We start from the raw sequence: 17,997 nt of genomic DNA on the forward strand, positions 1-17,997 counted from the left end.
GCAGACTCTAACAGAAACATGATTCAAAAAGATATTTTCTGCCTACAAAGTAAAGATATTTTTAGCCTAGAAAGAGAATGATCTGCGTGACTCTAGACAAAACAAAAAATGTTTGAGAATTTATAAATTTTCAAGAACAGGTTCACAACAAGATGTTCGCCATTTCATTGGTGCTCTGGCTAAATTTAAAACGCAGAGCAATTTTAGAAGTTTATCGAAGGTCCTTGGAAAAATAACCCATAACATTTACATTATATACATCAATGTGTATAACATTAAAAACTATCTACATCATGTAAAATGTAATGCATTGCAGCGTGGGTGTCTTTTTTCCCTTATTTATGGTAAGGTTAGAAAAATTATAGCAGTGTTGTGTATTTACGGTCAAACATTTTCGTTTACGAAATGTTATTTCTATAACTTTACAATAAGTCCTTTTGTTCCCTTATTTATGGTAACAAAAGTTTGAAAATCGGGATTGTGTATTTACGGTCAACCATCTTTATTTGTAAAAAATATCCTTTCCATAGCTAGAAAAAAGGCCCTTTGTTCCCGTATTTATGGTAACAAAGGTTAAAAACTGGATTGTGTATTTACGGTCAACCATTTTTATTTGCCAAAAATATCCTTTCCATAACTTAAAAAATGTCCTTTTAATCTCGTGTGTAACTCTTGTTTATCCTTTATGGTCATAAAACTCTTGCTTTTCCTTTAAAATTTGCATTTTTCCTATAGAGAGGCTCAGCCAGGTGCTAGTTTTCGTGCAATCGATTCTACCTGTCAATGCTATCTTCTACCTGATTGTATTAGCGGATCAATCAACAGCAGCTGGTTCGACTTTATACCTTTATACCATTTTATTGGCTACCTAGACTACTTTAGAAGCATTACTTCCATTTAAAAACCACAGTTTTGAAACACCTAGCATCATTAACTTTCTAGTCATGGCCCGACGAACACAATCACGCTTTATTTTTGAGGTCGTGGAAAACTCGCGTATTTTTCGACATCAATTTTTCGTGAACGGTTCAAGGAGAGCGGAATGTAACACCTGTGAAAATCATGTGCCAGTCAGCGAACCGTACAATCATCACTGGCGAAACGATATTAAAAACCAGAAAAGCTACTATATTCAGATGGGCTTACCGGAAAAACAGATCCTTAAAACGATCGAGGATCAGGCCATCGAAGAGTTTATCTTATGCGACGGAAGCATAGCAGCCAGGACCAACGACTTTCTTTTGGATGCAGGAATGGATGCAGTCCCTCAATTGCTAAGATTCCTAAGTTTTGGAACTGAGAAACTGGAGGCTACCGTAGGGTTCTATGTGGATGTGAAAAAGGAGCGCATGTACTACGAAAGCAGTCCTATAAATATTGAAAATCATTTGGATATTGGCGAAGCGGTGGATATGATATTCTCCATGCTGCTGGAAAAGATAAGCAACTATGTGCTGCTCCATCATAGGGTTCCACTGGAGGCGTGTGTTATCAGAAGGATGAAGGTGACTGTGAAGAGATTTTGCCACTCCCCGAAGGCCAATTCCTTCTCTGTTTCCAAAATTCCTCTACAATATCGAGTAAAAAATGCTGCTGAATGTTTTGAAAGCGCAAATAATAAATCATCCGTCGAATTGGCCAAGCTTGCCGAAACTTATCTTAATCAAAAGGATCAAGGACGACCTATTCCCGCCACTCTCAAAGTAAATCTCTACATCTTTCGGGTTTGCAACACCTCTAAGGAACTGTATGCTGTACCCTATTTACTTCATGGAGAAGATGTGGAAAACACGCCCACCTTTATCATTCAAACGGATGTCGTGGGTGGATTTCAGGGCCTGCTTGAAATCCAAAATATAAGAAAGTTTCTGCGGGAAGATACCAAAGATCGGGTATTCGAATGTCGCCAATGCCAGTCCCACTTTGTGGACCGGGTGCATTTGGCCCTCCATAAACAGATCTCCTGTGGGCGAAATTTTATGGTATGGCACATGGACAAGGACGCCATTGAACTGCACGAGAACTGTTTGCCCCTGCCGAAGGAATATTTTAAGTACGAATGGATTGGGTTGGCCAGCAAGAGAATTTAATTTGATTTAGCTAGTTTATAACATGAAACATTTAATAAAACAAAATCATTTTAAATAAAAAAAAAATAATTAAAAGAATTCAATTTTTTGGGTTTGGGAATATGAGAAATTGGAAATTCCAAAATATAAAAATTATGAAAACGCAGATTTTTATAGAATTAAAACACAAACATTTAGAGGTATGTCGCTTTAAAATCGAATGCCTGTAAGAAAAGTTATGGGCTGAGAAGTGCAGGTTTTGGATCACTTTTCAGCAAAGCCATTTTTCGTAAATTTGGAAAGGGGTTAGCTCATAAAAATGAAGAAAAACCGACCCAAAAAGAAAAAACGAGATGAGTATACAGATTTTTAGAGAATTAAACCACAATCATTTAGAGATATGCCACTGCAAAATCGGAAGTGTGTAAGACAAGTTATGGGCTTAGAAGACCAAGTTTTTGGTCACTTTTCAGCAAAGCCATTTTTCGTAAATTTGGAAAGGGGTTAGCTCATAAAAACGACGAAAAATCGACACAAAAATAAAAAACGAGATGAGTACACAGATTTTTAGAGAATTTAACCACAATCATTTAGAGATATGCCACAGCGAAATCGGATTTCTATAAGAAAAGTTATGGGCTTAGAAGTGCAGGTTTTTGGTCACTTTTCAGCAAAGCCATTTTTCGTAAAAATGACGAAAAACCGACTCAAAAATAAAAAACAAGATAAAGATAAAGATACAGATACAGAGTCCCCAGAAAGAGAATACCATATAAATACAAATATAGACTTTCCAAACTTGTATCCTTTATTTTATATTTAATTCTAGAGACATTGAAATTATAGGAACTTGTGCCGATTTCCATTGTATCCATTGAACGTAAACATTTTTGTAAACTAATACATATTTTATGAAACAGTTGTTGTCTCATGGCACTATCTGAAACGATAGAAGCAAACGATTTTAGACATTAATTAATTATATAAAATTGCGGTTTTAATTTAAATCAATCTATTAAATCTTTTAATTCGTTCATCCGCTGCAAGATGTCAGAGTTGAGGAACTCGACTACGTCACAGCTGGATTCCCGCTCCTCCGTTTCCGTATTCCACCGGAATACGTTGCAAGTGCCCACCCCTTGGTTGCATTATCGAACTGGATGCCAAATAGCCCGAATTTATGTAAAACACCCCCGAGAACACATGCAAAACCCGTGGCTTTGAAGCAGGAACCCTAACGGAAACAGTATTATCTTGTTCTTCTATTACCTTGCGGGTGTTGACATTCGTGGAGTCTAGCAGTGTGTTTAGATTACTGGATTCCAGGAGTGTATTGCCAGCGGCGAAGTCCTGCGAGGGCGTGATGTCTGGCTCTTCTGGCTGAGGCGTTGTTTTATCCACGGGGTTGGGAGGTTGGTTCGCTCCAGATTCAATTCCCACCATAACACCCTTCGGCAACTGTGGGAACCAGTCTTAGAGGGGCGGGTGCTCTCAACTCTTCCGCTTTCTCATCTGCCGGTTTTGAGATCGCAAAACTGGAAAAAATTGATCCCTTATTTTTTTGTCCAATTCAATTATTTGCTCTTCGGTCGCAATTTTCGTAAGATCCGATGGAGTTTATGGCTCTTGTGATACTTCGCCGACATCCGATATTTCCTGAGACATAAGCTTGGGAAAATAGACTTAGATTTTCCATGTCCATCAAATTCGTTGTTACACTGAGTGGGTGAACAACTCGGTTCTTCTGGAAGGGAATCATTGGATTATGCTAACAATTTTTATAAATTTTGGTCTATAACTTACCTTGAACGATGTCTATAGTAGATGCGATGGAGACTATCTCTGCTGGGCTACCCTCATCCCGACTTTCTACACCACAAAGAGACTCTGAAAAAATAACAATTTTCAAATACTACGTCTATTATTCCAAACAGCAATAGGCTCACTTAATAAAATTTCATCAAGAACACGCTCGACTACTTCAACCGCGGCGTTTAGTGACTCATCCGTGATCTCAGGTACTTGAGGTATCCATTCATTATGTGTCCAACAAGCTGCATATAATTGGAACAACTGCACAACATCATCAATGTTCTTTAGGGTGTGTTGGGTGTTGAAATTTGAGTAAATTCCCAATTCCTAGGAGTTCACTATTTTCTGCGATAAACAACCCAGGTCCAGCTTATCCAGCTGTACTCCTTTAATGTGGAGTAGCTGCTTTAATTGGCCAGTTGCCATATTTCACGACGTGTTGGTAGCAAAGTTTCACTGCTTTCATATAAGCCCTCCCCATCATGTAGTCTGAGAATTCCTGAAGAGTTAGTTGGTAGAGTATGCGCCAAATGGATCTCAAGCCAAGGCTTGTGCAGATCAAGTACTTCAGATCCTATTTGGTGTGGTGTGTATTTAGATGGTCTTTTCTTTTGGCTTTTTAAAATGTTATTACTTACCGTGGTGTTTTCGGCGAAAAATATTTCCTTGGCTTGCTCGAGAAGGATTTGTTTTTCGGTTTTTTGTGCTGATGTTACACGGTCCTCCCTGCTGACTTCTGTAACCATAGAAAAGTTTCATTCAATTTCTTTTACCGGGATTGCGGCCGGTAACTCAGTATCAACAACTCTGCGAGTGGCCACTGAACATGCATTTTTTTGAGCTATGAGAATTAATGGGAATTCGTCTTTCCCTTTTCTTTTAAAACTTTTCTTAACAGCCTGAACCTAAATAAGATAACCAAGACCAAAGAAGTACTTGAAAATCTTTTGGTCGATGAGGCTTTGGGCCACCTTCAGAAGTTTTACAACCGATTCTATGTTCCCGGAGAACCGATGCAAAATCAACTATTTTAAAGATAAGCCTGCAACTTCTTTAATAAAATGGCAGCCGAGACTGTAAAGAAGCATGCTGCAAAAAGGTCCAATAACAAGAAGTGAGTAGAGAAAGCTAAATATTTAGATGTAATTCTTTAACTGCTCCTTTTAAATTTTTTTAAAGTGTCACTGAAAAATCCAAGGACCTGCATAAAAGGATAGAGCTGCTCAACGATAACGATGCCATTTCCGAAGCCAACCCGGGTTAACTTCGTCTTCACAGGTACAAGAACTGCCCTGAGCTGAGACTTCAGAGTGCGTATTAAAGAGTCTGAAGGTCAGATGGAAAAATCAGGTGTAAAATATCCTGTTTCTTTCAAGCTCTTCAAAAATCATGTGTGCAATCTCGCTGAAATTCTTTAAAAAAATGAAGCTATGCGATGAGCATAAAATGAAAACCCAGGAGATTTGTCCAAGGGACTATTACAAAGATTTTTACTCTGCGCCAGAGATACGAACAATGTTGAACAATTTCCGCGAGATTGCACATATGACTTTTTAAGATTTTGAAAGAAATTGGATAGCTTCATTCGTGAACTATTTCCGCCAGACATGAAGAGCTTGCAAGAAATTGGATACTCTACACCTGATTTTTCCATCTGACCTTCAGACTCCTTAATGGCACTCTGTAGTCTCAGCTCTGGGCAGTTCTTCTACCTGCGAAGACGAAGTTGGCCCGGGTTGGCTTGGACTCTGTTCGTCGGAAATGGCATCGTTATCGTTGCGCAGCTCTATCCTTTTATGCATGTTCTTGGATTTCTCAGTGACACTTTAAAAAAATTAACAAGAAAGGAAAGCTAACTTCGGGCGGAGCCGAAGTTGATATACCCTTGCAGAATACTCTGTAAATTATATTCTCCAAAATTATTCATATGATGCATTCTTAATACTCATAAAAAATCCCAACTTCCTAACTTTAAAAACACCAAAGTTATGGCATTTCCAATCGTTCAGTTATATGGCAGCTACAGGATATAGTCGGCCGATCCTTATGAAATTTGGTAGGTCGAATGGATTAGCAAAATATAAAACCCATAGGAAATCCCAGCTTCCTAACTTTACAAACACCAAAGTTCTGGCATTTCCGATCAATCAGTTATATGGCAGCTATAGGATATAGTCGGCCGATCCTTATGAAATTTGGTAGGTAGGATTGATTGGCCAAATATAAAACCCATAGGAAATCCCAGCTTCCTAACTTTACAAACACCAAAGTTATGGCATTTCCGATCAATCAGTTATATGGCAGCTATAGGATATAGTCGGCCGTTCCGACATATGTACTGCGTACAAAGGAAAGAAGGGTGTGTGCAAAGTTTCAATTCGATATCTTTAAAACTGAGAGACTAGTTCGCGTAGAAACAGACAGACGGACAGACAGACGGACATGGCTATATCAACTCAGGAGGTGATCCTGATCAAGAATATATATACTTTATAGGGTCGGAGATGTCTCCTTCACTGCGTTGCACACTTTTGACCAAAATTATAATACCCTCTGCAAGGGTATAAAAAGGAACAATTAAAGAATTACATCTAAATATGTTAGCTTTCGCTACTCACTTCTTGTTATTGGTCCTTTTTGCAGCATGCTTCTTGACAGTCTCGGCTGCCATTTCATTATGCGTCCTGCCTAACTAAAGCAGGTTCGCCAAAGAAGTTGCAGGCTTATCTTTAAAAAAGTGGATTTTGCATCGGTTCTCCGGGAACATAGAACCGGTTGTAAAACTTTTGAAAGGTGCGGTGGCCCAAAGCCTCATCGACCAAAAGATTTTCAAGTTCTTCTTTGGTCTTTATCTTATTTAGGTTCAGGCTGATAAGAAACGTTTTAAAGGATACCGGGAAGACGAATTCCCATTAACTCACATCACACATCATTTATTTCTAGCTGCAAAGTTACTAGAATTTGCTGAGCACATTTCTCAACTCCACAATCAGTCCGAAGATTTCAAAGATACTGAGCCAAAATTTAACATCCAGCATTAGCAAACAGATGCAGAACCGTCACTATCGAAAAAGTGAACACAATATGGGTAAATGGGTGAGTAAATTATGTTTTTTTGATCACATTTTTAAGCTAATTAATGTATTTTTTATTGTTCAGCAAACAAATTATCGACGTGGTTAATAACACTTCTGTGTCAAGAAAATGCATGTTCAGTGGCCACTAGTAGAGTTCTTGATACTGAATCACCGGCCGCAACCCTGGCCGCAATTGAGTCAAACTTATCTACGGTTACAGACCTTGTTATTGGATCTTTTTGCAGCATGCTTCATTACAGTCTCGGCTGCCATTTTATTATGCGGCCTGCCTAACTGAAGCAGCTTCACCAAAGAAGTTACAGGCTTATCTCTAAAAAAGTTAATTTTGCATCGGTTTTCCGGGAACATATAGATCCGGTTAAAGAACTTTTTAAGGTTACGGTGGCCCAAAGCCTCAACGACCAAGGGATTTTCAAGTTCTTCTTTGGTATCGGTTATCTTATTTAGGTTCAGGCTGTTAAGAAAAGTTTTAAAGGATACTGGGAAGACGAATTCGCCTTTCCTACAAAGAGGCCAACGTTGGTTATGCGTTCAGCTTTAAAAGGATGTCTCTCACCTGTCAACTTCAACTATCACGTCCTGGGATCCTTGAGGATGGGTATGTGTTGCTGCTTCCGCATTGTTTTTAGCTTCGTCATCTACAGCCATATCATCAGTCTCAGGGTCTGGATCTTTGAGCAATTTATCAAGCACGTGTCGGGGACACGGTGCCACCTTAAAAGCATACATACCTCTGTCGGACGCTGGGATCCCTGAAGAAGGCTTGGTAATACCAGTGGGTCCATTCCTCCTCTGTTTTATGGCTTCCATCCTGGGCTTGCAAGTCGAGTGCAATATCCTGCAGGTTGACTATTAGCTTGTTAAATGTTCTTAAAAGCTTGCAGATGATATGAAGAACGCCAAGAAAGCCGCAACAGCATTTCCACCATTTGCTTTGTAAGTCCCGCAAAGTTAAACGAGGGCTGGGAACATTCCGCCAATTGTTTAAATATCGTATAACTATCGATGATTCACAATGGTAAGTGTCTTGGAAATGCTGCCGTGTGGCCACTTAACAAATTCTAATTCCAAGGTAAATATGGATACGAATTGATTAAAACTTTGCTCAAATTTAGTTCGATTGCCTATCAATTTTTTAAAATATCTCCTGAGTTGGCACACGGTCTGTGAATTGTTTTTTTTTTATGTTTGCTGTCATGGGTGGGATAATTTTGTGATGGTTGCTGTCTGGAACGGCTCAAGTGTGGCCATCCACGTATTTGTGAGAATGTTTCGATTCCAAGGAAACTGTTAATATGAATTGATTAAAACTTTCCTTAAAGCTAGTAAGATTTCTTAGCAGTTTTTTAAAATATCTCCTGACTTGGCACACGCTCTCAAAGTTAGTTCGATTACCTATACATTTTTTTTAATATCTCCTGACACGCTTTGTGAGGGGCGTAGGAATTTTTCAAAAGTTAGCGTCGATTGGTATTTGAAACGATATAAGCCTAGTATCCTGATCGACGAAAACCGTACGCCAGTCATGAGAGAGAGCGAGAGGCAAACAGCTGGCGTTCACTTTTCGTCGGGCCTTTTTTTCACGTCGGTCTCCTGATCGACGAAAAAAATACCAGAAAATTCCATAGCGTTGCCAGTCTGCGGAAATAAACTTTGGGTGAGCCCTAGCGGAAAAGATTAAAAAATTTAATCTTTTGGCGTGCGCTTCTCACTGAACATTATAAGAAATGGAGGGAAAAACTCAAAAAACTCACAAAAATCGATTGCAGGAGTTTACATGTGAGGACAAAATAACATTAATACTATCTGGGGTGCCTCTTGTCAGAGCAAAATGTTTTTTAGGTCCAGAATGTACGAAAAAACACAATAAAAGTGCAGCTATGAACTTTAAATCAGCAAATAATTATCAGTAAATTAAAAAAAAAACAACTGTTAAATTTAAATTGTATTGTTTTTTAATTTACAATATCGAGTAAAAAATGCTGCTGAATGTTTTGAAAGCGCAAATAATAAATCATCCGTCGAATTGGCCAAGCTTGCCGAAACTTATCTTACTCAAAAGGATCAAGGACGACCTATTCCCGCCACTCTCAAAGTAAATCTCTACATCTTTCGGGTTTGCAACACCTCTAAGGAACTGTATGCTGTACCCTATTTACTTCATGGAGAAGATGTGGAAAACACGCCCACCTTTATCATTCAAACGGATGTCGTGGGTGGATTTCAGGGCCTGCTTGAAATCCAAAATATAAGAAAGTTTCTGCGGGAAGATACCAAAGATCGGGTATTCGAATGTCGCCAATGCCAGTCCCACTTTGTGGACCGGGTGCATTTGGCCCTCCATAAACAGATCTCCTGTGGGCGAAATTTTATGGTATGGCACATGGACAAGGACGCCATTGAACTGCACGAGAACTGTTTGCCCCTGCCGAAGGAATATTTTAAGTACGAATGGATTGGGTTGGCCAGCAAGAGAATTTAATTTGATTTAGCTAGTTTATAACATGAAACATTTAATAAAACAAAATCATTTTAAATAAAAAAAAAATAATTAAAAGAATTCAATTTTTTGGGTTTGGGAATATGAGAAATTGGAAATTCCAAAATATAAAAATTATGAAAACGCAGATTTTTATAGAATTAAAACACAAACATTTAGAGGTATGTCGCTTTAAAATCGAATGCCTGTAAGAAAAGTTATGGGCTGAGAAGTGCAGGTTTTGGATCACTTTTCAGCAAAGCCATTTTTCGTAAATTTGGAAAGGGGTTAGCTCATAAAAATGAAGAAAAACCGACCCAAAAAGAAAAAACGAGATGAGTATACAGATTTTTAGAGAATTAAACCACAATCATTTAGAGATATGCCACTGCAAAATCGGAAGTGTGTAAGACAAGTTATGGGCTTAGAAGACCAAGTTTTTGGTCACTTTTCAGCAAAGCCATTTTTCGTAAATTTGGAAAGGGGTTAGCTCATAAAAACGACGAAAAATCGACACAAAAATAAAAAACGAGATGAGTACACAGATTTTTAGAGAATTTAACCACAATCATTTAGAGATATGCCACAGCGAAATCGGATTTCTATAAGAAAAGTTATGGGCTTAGAAGTGCAGGTTTTTGGTCACTTTTCAGCAAAGCCATTTTTCGTAAAAATGACGAAAAACCGACTCAAAAATAAAAAACAAGATAAAGATAAAGATACAGATACAGAGTCCCCAGAAAGAGAATACCATATAAATACAAATATAGACTTTCCAAACTTGTATCCTTTATTTTATATTTAATTCTAGAGACATTGAAATTATAGGAACTTGTGCCGATTTCCATTGTATCCATTGAACGTAAACATTTTTGTAAACTAATACATATTTTATGAAACAGTTGTTGTCTCATGGCACTATCTGAAACGATAGAAGCAAACGATTTTAGACATTAATTAATTATATAAAATTGCGGTTTTAATTTAAATCAATCTATTAAATCTTTTAATTCGTTCATCCGCTGCAAGATGTCAGAGTTGAGGAACTCGACTACGTCACAGCTGGATTCCCGCTCCTCCGTTTCCGTATTCCACCGGAATACGTTGCAAGTGCCCACCCCTTGGTTGCATTATCGAACTGGATGCCAAATAGCCCGAATTTATGTAAAACACCCCCGAGAACACATGCAAAACCCGTGGCTTTGAAGCAGGAACCCTAACGGAAACAGTATTATCTTGTTCTTCTATTACCTTGCGGGTGTTGACATTCGTGGAGTCTAGCAGTGTGTTTAGATTACTGGATTCCAGGAGTGTATTGCCAGCGGCGAAGTCCTGCGAGGGCGTGATGTCTGGCTCTTCTGGCTGAGGCGTTGTTTTATCCACGGGGTTGGGAGGTTGGTTCGCTCCAGATTCAATTCCCACCATAACACCCTTCGGCAACTGTGGGAACCAGTCTTAGAGGGGCGGGTGCTCTCAACTCTTCCGCTTTCTCATCTGCCGGTTTTGAGATCGCAAAACTGGAAAAAATTGATCCCTTATTTTTTTGTCCAATTCAATTATTTGCTCTTCGGTCGCAATTTTCGTAAGATCCGATGGAGTTTATGGCTCTTGTGATACTTCGCCGACATCCGATATTTCCTGAGACATAAGCTTGGGAAAATAGACTTAGATTTTCCATGTCCATCAAATTCGTTGTTACACTGAGTGGGTGAACAACTCGGTTCTTCTGGAAGGGAATCATTGGATTATGCTAACAATTTTTATAAATTTTGGTCTATAACTTACCTTGAACGATGTCTATAGTAGATGCGATGGAGACTATCTCTGCTGGGCTACCCTCATCCCGACTTTCTACACCACAAAGAGACTCTGAAAAAATAACAATTTTCAAATACTACGTCTATTATTCCAAACAGCAATAGGCTCACTTAATAAAATTTCATCAAGAACACGCTCGACTACTTCAACCGCGGCGTTTAGTGACTCATCCGTGATCTCAGGTACTTGAGGTATCCATTCATTATGTGTCCAACAAGCTGCATATAATTGGAACAACTGCACAACATCATCAATGTTCTTTAGGGTGTGTTGGGTGTTGAAATTTGAGTAAATTCCCAATTCCTAGGAGTTCACTATTTTCTGCGATAAACAACCCAGGTCCAGCTTATCCAGCTGTACTCCTTTAATGTGGAGTAGCTGCTTTAATTGGCCAGTTGCCATATTTCACGACGTGTTGGTAGCAAAGTTTCACTGCTTTCATATAAGCCCTCCCCATCATGTAGTCTGAGAATTCCTGAAGAGTTAGTTGGTAGAGTATGCGCCAAATGGATCTCAAGCCAAGGCTTGTGCAGATCAAGTACTTCAGATCCTATTTGGTGTGGTGTGTATTTAGATGGTCTTTTCTTTTGGCTTTTTAAAATGTTATTACTTACCGTGGTGTTTTCGGCGAAAAATATTTCCTTGGCTTGCTCGAGAAGGATTTGTTTTTCGGTTTTTTGTGCTGATGTTACACGGTCCTCCCTGCTGACTTCTGTAACCATAGAAAAGTTTCATTCAATTTCTTTTACCGGGATTGCGGCCGGTAACTCAGTATCAACAACTCTGCGAGTGGCCACTGAACATGCATTTTTTTGAGCTATGAGAATTAATGGGAATTCGTCTTTCCCTTTTCTTTTAAAACTTTTCTTAACAGCCTGAACCTAAATAAGATAACCAAGACCAAAGAAGTACTTGAAAATCTTTTGGTCGATGAGGCTTTGGGCCACCTTCAGAAGTTTTACAACCGATTCTATGTTCCCGGAGAACCGATGCAAAATCAACTATTTTAAAGATAAGCCTGCAACTTCTTTAATAAAATGGCAGCCGAGACTGTAAAGAAGCATGCTGCAAAAAGGTCCAATAACAAGAAGTGAGTAGAGAAAGCTAAATATTTAGATGTAATTCTTTAACTGCTCCTTTTAAATTTTTTAAAGTGTCACTGAAAAATCCAAGGACCTGCATAAAAGGATAGAGCTGCTCAACGATAACGATGCCATTACCGAAGCCAACCCGGGTTAACTTCGTCTTCACAGGTACAAGAACTGCCCTGAGCTGAGACTTCAGAGTGCGTATTAAAGAGTCTGAAGGTCAGATGGAAAAATAAGGTGTAGAATACCCTGTTTCTTTCAAGCTCTTCAAAAATCATGTGTACAATCTCGCTGAAATTCTTAAAAAAATGAAGCTATGCGATGAGCATAAAATGAAAGCCAAGGAGATGTGTCTAAGGGACTATTACAAAGATTTTTACTCTGCGCCAGAGATACGAACAATGTTGAACAATTTCCGCGAGATTGCACACATGACTTTTTAAGATTTTGAAAGAAATTGGATAGCTTCATTTGTGAACTATTTCCGCCAGACATGAAGAGCTTGCAAGAAATTGGATACTCTACACCTGATTTTTCCATCTGACCTTCAGACTCCTTAATGGCACTCTAAAGTCTCAGCTCTGGGCAGTTCTTCTACCTGCGAAGACGAAGTTGGCCCGGGTTGGCTTGGACTCTGTTCGTCGGAAATGGCATCGTTATCGTTGCGCAGCTCTATCCTTTTATGCAGGTTCTTGGATTTCTCAGTGACACTTTAAGAAAATTAACAAGAAAGGAAAGCTAACTTCGGGCGGAGCCGAAGTTGATATACCCTTGCAGAATACTCTGTAAATTATATTCTCCAAAATTATTCATATGATGCATTCTTAATACTCATAAAAAATCCCAACTTCCTAACTTTAAAAACACCAAAGTTATGGCATTTCCAATCGTTCAGTTATATGGCAGCTACAGGATATAGTCGGCCGATCCTTATGAAATTTGGTAGGTCGAATGGATTAGCAAAATATAAAACCCATAGGAAATCCCAGCTTCCTAACTTTACAAACACCAAAGTTCTGGCATTTCCGATCAATCAGTTATATGGCAGCTATAGGATATAGTCGGCCGATCCTTATGAAATTTGGTAGGTAGGATTGATTGGCCAAATATAAAACCCATAGGAAATCCCAGCTTCCTAACTTTACAAACACCAAAGTTATGGCATTTCCGATCAATCAGTTATATGGCAGCTATAGGATATAGTCGGCCGTTCCGACATATGTACTGCGTACAAAGGAAAGAAGGGTGTGTGCAAAGTTTCAATTCGATATCTTTAAAACTGAGAGACTAGTTCGCGTAGAAACAGACAGACGGACAGACAGACGGACATGGCTATATCAACTCAGGAGGTGATCCTGATCAAGAATATATATACTTTATAGGGTCGGAGATGTCTCCTTCACTGCGTTGCACACTTTTGACCAAAATTATAATACCCTCTGCAAGGGTATAAAAAGGAACAATTAAAGAATTACATCTAAATATGTTAGCTTTCGCTACTCACTTCTTGTTATTGGTCCTTTTTGCAGCATGCTTCTTGACAGTCTCGGCTGCCATTTCATTATGCGTCCTGCCTAACTAAAGCAGGTTCGCCAAAGAAGTTGCAGGCTTATCTTTAAAAAAGTGGATTTTGCATCGGTTCTCCGGGAACATAGAACCGGTTGTAAAACTTTTGAAAGGTGCGGTGGCCCAAAGCCTCATCGACCAAAAGATTTTCAAGTTCTTCTTTGGTCTTTATCTTATTTAGGTTCAGGCTGATAAGAAACGTTTTAAAGGATACCGGGAAGACGAATTCCCATTAACTCACATCACACATCATTTATTTCTAGCTGCAAAGTTACTAGAATTTGCTGAGCACATTTCTCAACTCCACAATCAGTCCGAAGATTTCAAAGATACTGAGCCAAAATTTAACATCCAGCATTAGCAAACAGATGCAGAACCGTCACTATCGAAAAAGTGAACACAATATGGGTAAATGGGTGAGTAAATTATGTTTTTTTGATCACATTTTTAAGCTAATTAATGTATTTTTTATTGTTCAGCAAACAAATTATCGACGTGGTTAATAACACTTCTGTGTCAAGAAAATGCATGTTCAGTGGCCACTAGTAGAGTTCTTGATACTGAATCACCGGCCGCAACCCTGGCCGCAATTGAGTCAAACTTATCTACGGTTACAGACCTTGTTATTGGATCTTTTTGCAGCATGCTTCATTACAGTCTCGGCTGCCATTTTATTATGCGGCCTGCCTAACTGAAGCAGCTTCACCAAAGAAGTTACAGGCTTATCTCTAAAAAAGTTAATTTTGCATCGGTTTTCCGGGAACATATAGATCCGGTTAAAGAACTTTTTAAGGTTACGGTGGCCCAAAGCCTCAACGACCAAGGGATTTTCAAGTTCTTCTTTGGTATCGGTTATCTTATTTAGGTTCAGGCTGTTAAGAAAAGTTTTAAAGGATACTGGGAAGACGAATTCGCCTTTCCTACAAAGAGGCCAACGTTGGTTATGCGTTCAGCTTTAAAAAGGATGTCTCTCACCTGTCAACTTCAACTATCACGTCCTGGGATCCTTGAGGATGGGTATGTGTTGCTGCTTCCGCATTGTTTTTAGCTTCGTCATCTACAGCCATATCATCAGTCTCAGGGTCTGGATCTTTGAGCAATTTATCAAGCACGTGTCGGGGACACGGTGCCACCTTAAAAGCATACATACCTCTGTCGGACGCTGGGATCCCTGAAGAAGGCTTGGTAATACCAGTGGGTCCATTCCTCCTCTGTTTTATGGCTTCCATCCTGGGCTTGCAAGTCGAGTGCAATATCCTGCAGGTTGACTATTAGCTTGTTAAATGTTCTTAAAAGCTTGCAGATGATATGAAGAACGCCAAGAAAGCCGCAACAGCATTTCCACCATTTGCTTTGTAAGTCCCGCAAAGTTAAACGAGGGCTGGGAACATTCCGCCAATTGTTTAAATATCGTATAACTATCGATGATTCACAATGGTAAGTGTCTTGGAAATGCTGCCGTGTGGCCACTTAACAAATTCTAATTCCAAGGTAAATATGGATACGAATTGATTAAAACTTTGCTCAAATTTAGTTCGATTGCCTATCAATTTTTTAAAATATCTCCTGAGTTGGCACACGGTCTGTGAATTGTTTTTTTTTTATGTTTGCTGTCATGGGTGGGATAATTTTGTGATGGTTGCTGTCTGGAACGGCTCAAGTGTGGCCATCCACGTATTTGTGAGAATGTTTCGATTCCAAGGAAACTGTTAATATGAATTGATTAAAACTTTCCTTAAAGCTAGTAAGATTTCTTAGCAGTTTTTTAAAATATCTCCTGACTTGGCACACGCTCTCAAAGTTAGTTCGATTACCTATACATTTTTTTTAATATCTCCTGACACGCTTTGTGAGGGGCGTAGGAATTTTTCAAAAGTTAGCGTCGATTGGTATTTGAAACGATATAAGCCTAGTATCCTGATCGACGAAAACCGTACGCCAGTCATGAGAGAGAGCGAGAGGCAAACAGCTGGCGTTCACTTTTCGTCGGGCCTTTTTTTCACGTCGGTCTCCTGATCGACGAAAAAAATACCAGAAAATTCCATAGCGTTGCCAGTCTGCGGAAATAAACTTTGGGTGAGCCCTAGCGGAAAAGATTAAAAAATTTAATCTTTTGGCGTGCGCTTCTCACTGAACATTATAAGAAATGGAGGGAAAAACTCAAAAAACTCACAAAAATCGATTGCAGGAGTTTACATGTGAGGACAAAATAACATTAATACTATCTGGGGTGCCTCTTGTCAGAGCAAAATGTTTTTTAGGTCCAGAATGTACGAAAAAACACAATAAAAGTGCAGCTATGAACTTTAAATCAGCAAATAATTATCAGTAAATTAAAAAAAAAACAACTGTTAAATTTAAATTGTATTGTTTTTTAATTTCTTTGTACAGCGGCAGACTTGTCTTGCCAAGGTATTTGATAATATCTTTTAAAGGCTCTTTCCCGCAAATACGATATTTGAATTTTAACTGCTTGTCAACAAACCCAGCTGATTTACAGTACGACCATAGCACGCTTAAATCTGATGAACTCTCAAACTTTTGGTCACACTGGAAATATTAAAGTTTTTACGCTAGCGTAATCGTTTGTCGATCTGGATACTAGGCTATAAAATAAGTTGGTTCATGCCATGTCGAATGATTGGTTCAAGTAATAGAGTGGGCGGCCTTTTTATATCCCTTTAAACTTTGTATCAAATTTTCCAGAAACATCGCTAAAACATCCCTATATAGGCCTATATACAGGCATTTTGGCACACACTCTGTGAATAACTTTATTTCTAAGTCAATTTAGATTCAGACGCTGTAAAGCGATCGAGTTTACATTTCAATAATCAGACGGACACTATAAGCGGAGTCGTTATAACCGCATACTACTGTATTGAGTTTATATCATTGAAGAAACGTCCTTTAAGCTGATGTAACGTGCAACTTGGCACACGCTCTGTGGGTTGAGATATTCTCCAAAAAGGGGAAAGTGGATTTTTCAAATGCATTTTTGAAATACTTGCAGACCTCCAATATGCTTAAATCGCTAATTTGACGCATATAAGATTTTTAGATAATTAAACTAAACTAAACATTTAGAAATATGCCACTGCGGAATCAGTTACATCATTAAATATTCAGATAAATATAAAAATTAAAAAAAGGGACTAGTTTTCTGAGAAACGGAAAGAACGTCGGACGTATTTTTCGGTTTTAGTATAAATTCTAGTCCACTTTAAGCTGCCTGAGATTGTATAGTTTTTATGGTCTGGTCACCCTGTTTTGCTTGGCAAATTTTGTTTACTTGCAAAAACGCCGAAAAACAAAAACGATGAATCCGCTTGACAAAATACACGCACTGGATGAGATCGAAAAGGAGATAATCCTGTGCATGCAGAGTGCAGGTGAGTGAATGGGAGAATATCAATTAAATATGGCTGACATATACATTGTTCGCAGGTCAAGCGTTGCAGGAGTTGGGCAAGGAGAAGTCCTCACAGAAAAATGCCGAAACTCAATCGCAACAGTTCCTCAAGAGCCTGTCCAGCGTGGAATCGAAGCTATCGGAGCAGATCAACTATTTGACTCAGGTGTCCACGGGTCAGCCGCACGAGGGTTCCGGCTATGCGTCCGCCAAGGTGCTCCAAATGGCCTGGCATCGCATCCAGCATGCGAGATCCAGAGTTCGAGAATTGGAGGAAACCAAGGCCAAACACTCACATGCTGCTCGTCAACAACTGAAGCGTCAGCAGGAACATGCCGCCGCCCAACAACAGCAACAGCAGCAGCAGCAACAACAACAGATGCAACATGCGGCACAGCAGCAACAACAACAACAGGTGGGCGGAGGAGCCGCCGGCGGAGGCGATCATCCCATGGGAGGCGACTCCTCCATGTCCAACAACTAATCTAGAGCTAAATTTAAGGGTAGGGATTTCATATTTTTTTTAATAAAAATCGTGTCAAGAATATTTAATTTAATCTGCAATCCGGTCGAAGCGCAGCTGCCAGATTTGTAAGTATCTTAATATAGAAAAGAGTACAAGCTTTAAAAATACTTTACGCTGAAACCCTTCCCT

At 39.1% G+C, this 17,997-nt stretch overlaps 5 protein-coding genes across 9 annotated transcripts; 3 read left to right on the forward strand and 2 right to left on the reverse strand.

Annotated features, from left to right (window-relative positions):
• Positions 1-944: 944 nt before the first annotated feature.
• LOC108044439 (protein terminus) lies at positions 945-2,090 on the forward strand. The gene has a single exon (XM_017123453.2). The coding sequence runs from the start codon at positions 945-947 to the stop codon at positions 2,088-2,090; it is 1,146 nt and encodes a 381-aa protein (XP_016978942.2).
• Positions 2,091-4,251: 2,161 nt separating this feature from the next.
• Positions 4,252-7,920, reverse strand: LOC108044441 (protein telomere ends associated-like). Of its 3 annotated transcripts, none has more exons than XM_044457961.1 (5): positions 7,711-7,920; positions 7,536-7,617; positions 7,181-7,481; positions 4,520-4,617; positions 4,252-4,455 (listed from the first exon to the last, which is right to left on the reverse strand). In XM_044457961.1, exons 1-4 carry the CDS (start codon positions 7,787-7,789, stop codon positions 4,594-4,596), a joined length of 486 nt encoding a protein of 161 aa, XP_044313896.1. In that variant the 5' UTR covers positions 7,790-7,920; the 3' UTR covers positions 4,252-4,455; positions 4,520-4,593. The 3 variants fall into 3 exon arrangements, with proteins under 3 accessions (XP_044313896.1, XP_044313895.1, XP_044313897.1); XM_044457960.1 differs by having other exon boundaries at positions 7,536-7,650; XM_044457962.1 differs by lacking the exon at positions 7,181-7,481 and having other exon boundaries at positions 7,536-7,650.
• A 1,025-nt stretch (positions 7,921-8,945) lies between these two features.
• LOC108039146 (protein terminus-like) lies at positions 8,946-9,461 on the forward strand (the record flags this gene model as incomplete). Its single annotated transcript, XM_017116069.2, has 1 exon — positions 8,946-9,461. A coding segment is annotated over one exon (516 nt), but the record flags the coding sequence as incomplete, so codon positions are not given.
• Positions 9,462-11,622: 2,161 nt separating this feature from the next.
• LOC123037420 (protein telomere ends associated-like) lies at positions 11,623-15,290 on the reverse strand. 3 transcript variants are annotated; one of them, XM_044457964.1, is made up of 5 exons: positions 15,081-15,290; positions 14,906-14,987; positions 14,550-14,850; positions 11,891-11,988; positions 11,623-11,826 (listed from the first exon to the last, which is right to left on the reverse strand). In XM_044457964.1, exons 1-4 carry the CDS (start codon positions 15,157-15,159, stop codon positions 11,965-11,967), a joined length of 486 nt encoding a protein of 161 aa, XP_044313899.1. In that variant the 5' UTR covers positions 15,160-15,290; the 3' UTR covers positions 11,623-11,826; positions 11,891-11,964. The 3 variants fall into 3 exon arrangements, with proteins under 3 accessions (XP_044313899.1, XP_044313898.1, XP_044313900.1); XM_044457963.1 differs by having other exon boundaries at positions 14,906-15,020; XM_044457965.1 differs by lacking the exon at positions 14,550-14,850 and having other exon boundaries at positions 14,906-15,020.
• A 1,865-nt stretch (positions 15,291-17,155) lies between these two features.
• On the forward strand, positions 17,156-17,889 carry LOC108044449 (mediator of RNA polymerase II transcription subunit 11). The gene is made up of 2 exons (XM_017123463.2): positions 17,156-17,322; positions 17,378-17,889. Exons 1-2 carry the CDS (start codon positions 17,250-17,252, stop codon positions 17,824-17,826), a joined length of 522 nt encoding a protein of 173 aa, XP_016978952.1. The 5' UTR covers positions 17,156-17,249; the 3' UTR covers positions 17,827-17,889.
• Positions 17,890-17,997: the final 108 nt, after the last annotated feature.

The sequence above is a fragment of the Drosophila rhopaloa genome, unplaced genomic scaffold, assembly GCF_018152115.1.
Source record: "Drosophila rhopaloa isolate 14029-0021.01 unplaced genomic scaffold, ASM1815211v1 contig_163, whole genome shotgun sequence".
NCBI lineage: Eukaryota > Metazoa > Arthropoda > Insecta > Diptera > Drosophilidae > Drosophila > Drosophila rhopaloa.

Coding starts and splice junctions, on each gene's coding strand:
- LOC108044439 (XM_017123453.2), top strand. CDS start 945: ATGGCCCGACGAACACAATCACGCTTTATTTTTGAGGTCGTGGAAAAC.
- LOC123037420 (XM_044457963.1), bottom strand. CDS start 15,159: ATGGAAGCCATAAAACAGAGGAGGAATGGACCCACTGGTATTACCAAG. Junction 15,021..15,080: donor GATCCCAGCGTCCGACAGAG/GTATGTATGCTT, acceptor AATTGCTCAAAG/ATCCAGACCCTGAGACTGAT. Junction 14,851..14,905: donor GTGATAGTTGAAGTTGACAG/GTGAGAGACATC, acceptor GCCTCTTTGTAG/GAAAGGCGAATTCGTCTTCC.
- LOC108044441 (XM_044457960.1), bottom strand. CDS start 7,789: ATGGAAGCCATAAAACAGAGGAGGAATGGACCCACTGGTATTACCAAG. Junction 7,651..7,710: donor GATCCCAGCGTCCGACAGAG/GTATGTATGCTT, acceptor AATTGCTCAAAG/ATCCAGACCCTGAGACTGAT. Junction 7,482..7,535: donor GTGATAGTTGAAGTTGACAG/GTGAGAGACATC, acceptor GCCTCTTTGTAG/GAAAGGCGAATTCGTCTTCC.
- LOC108044449 (XM_017123463.2), top strand. CDS start 17,250: ATGAATCCGCTTGACAAAATACACGCACTGGATGAGATCGAAAAGGAG. Junction 17,323..17,377: donor CCTGTGCATGCAGAGTGCAG/GTGAGTGAATGG, acceptor CATTGTTCGCAG/GTCAAGCGTTGCAGGAGTTG.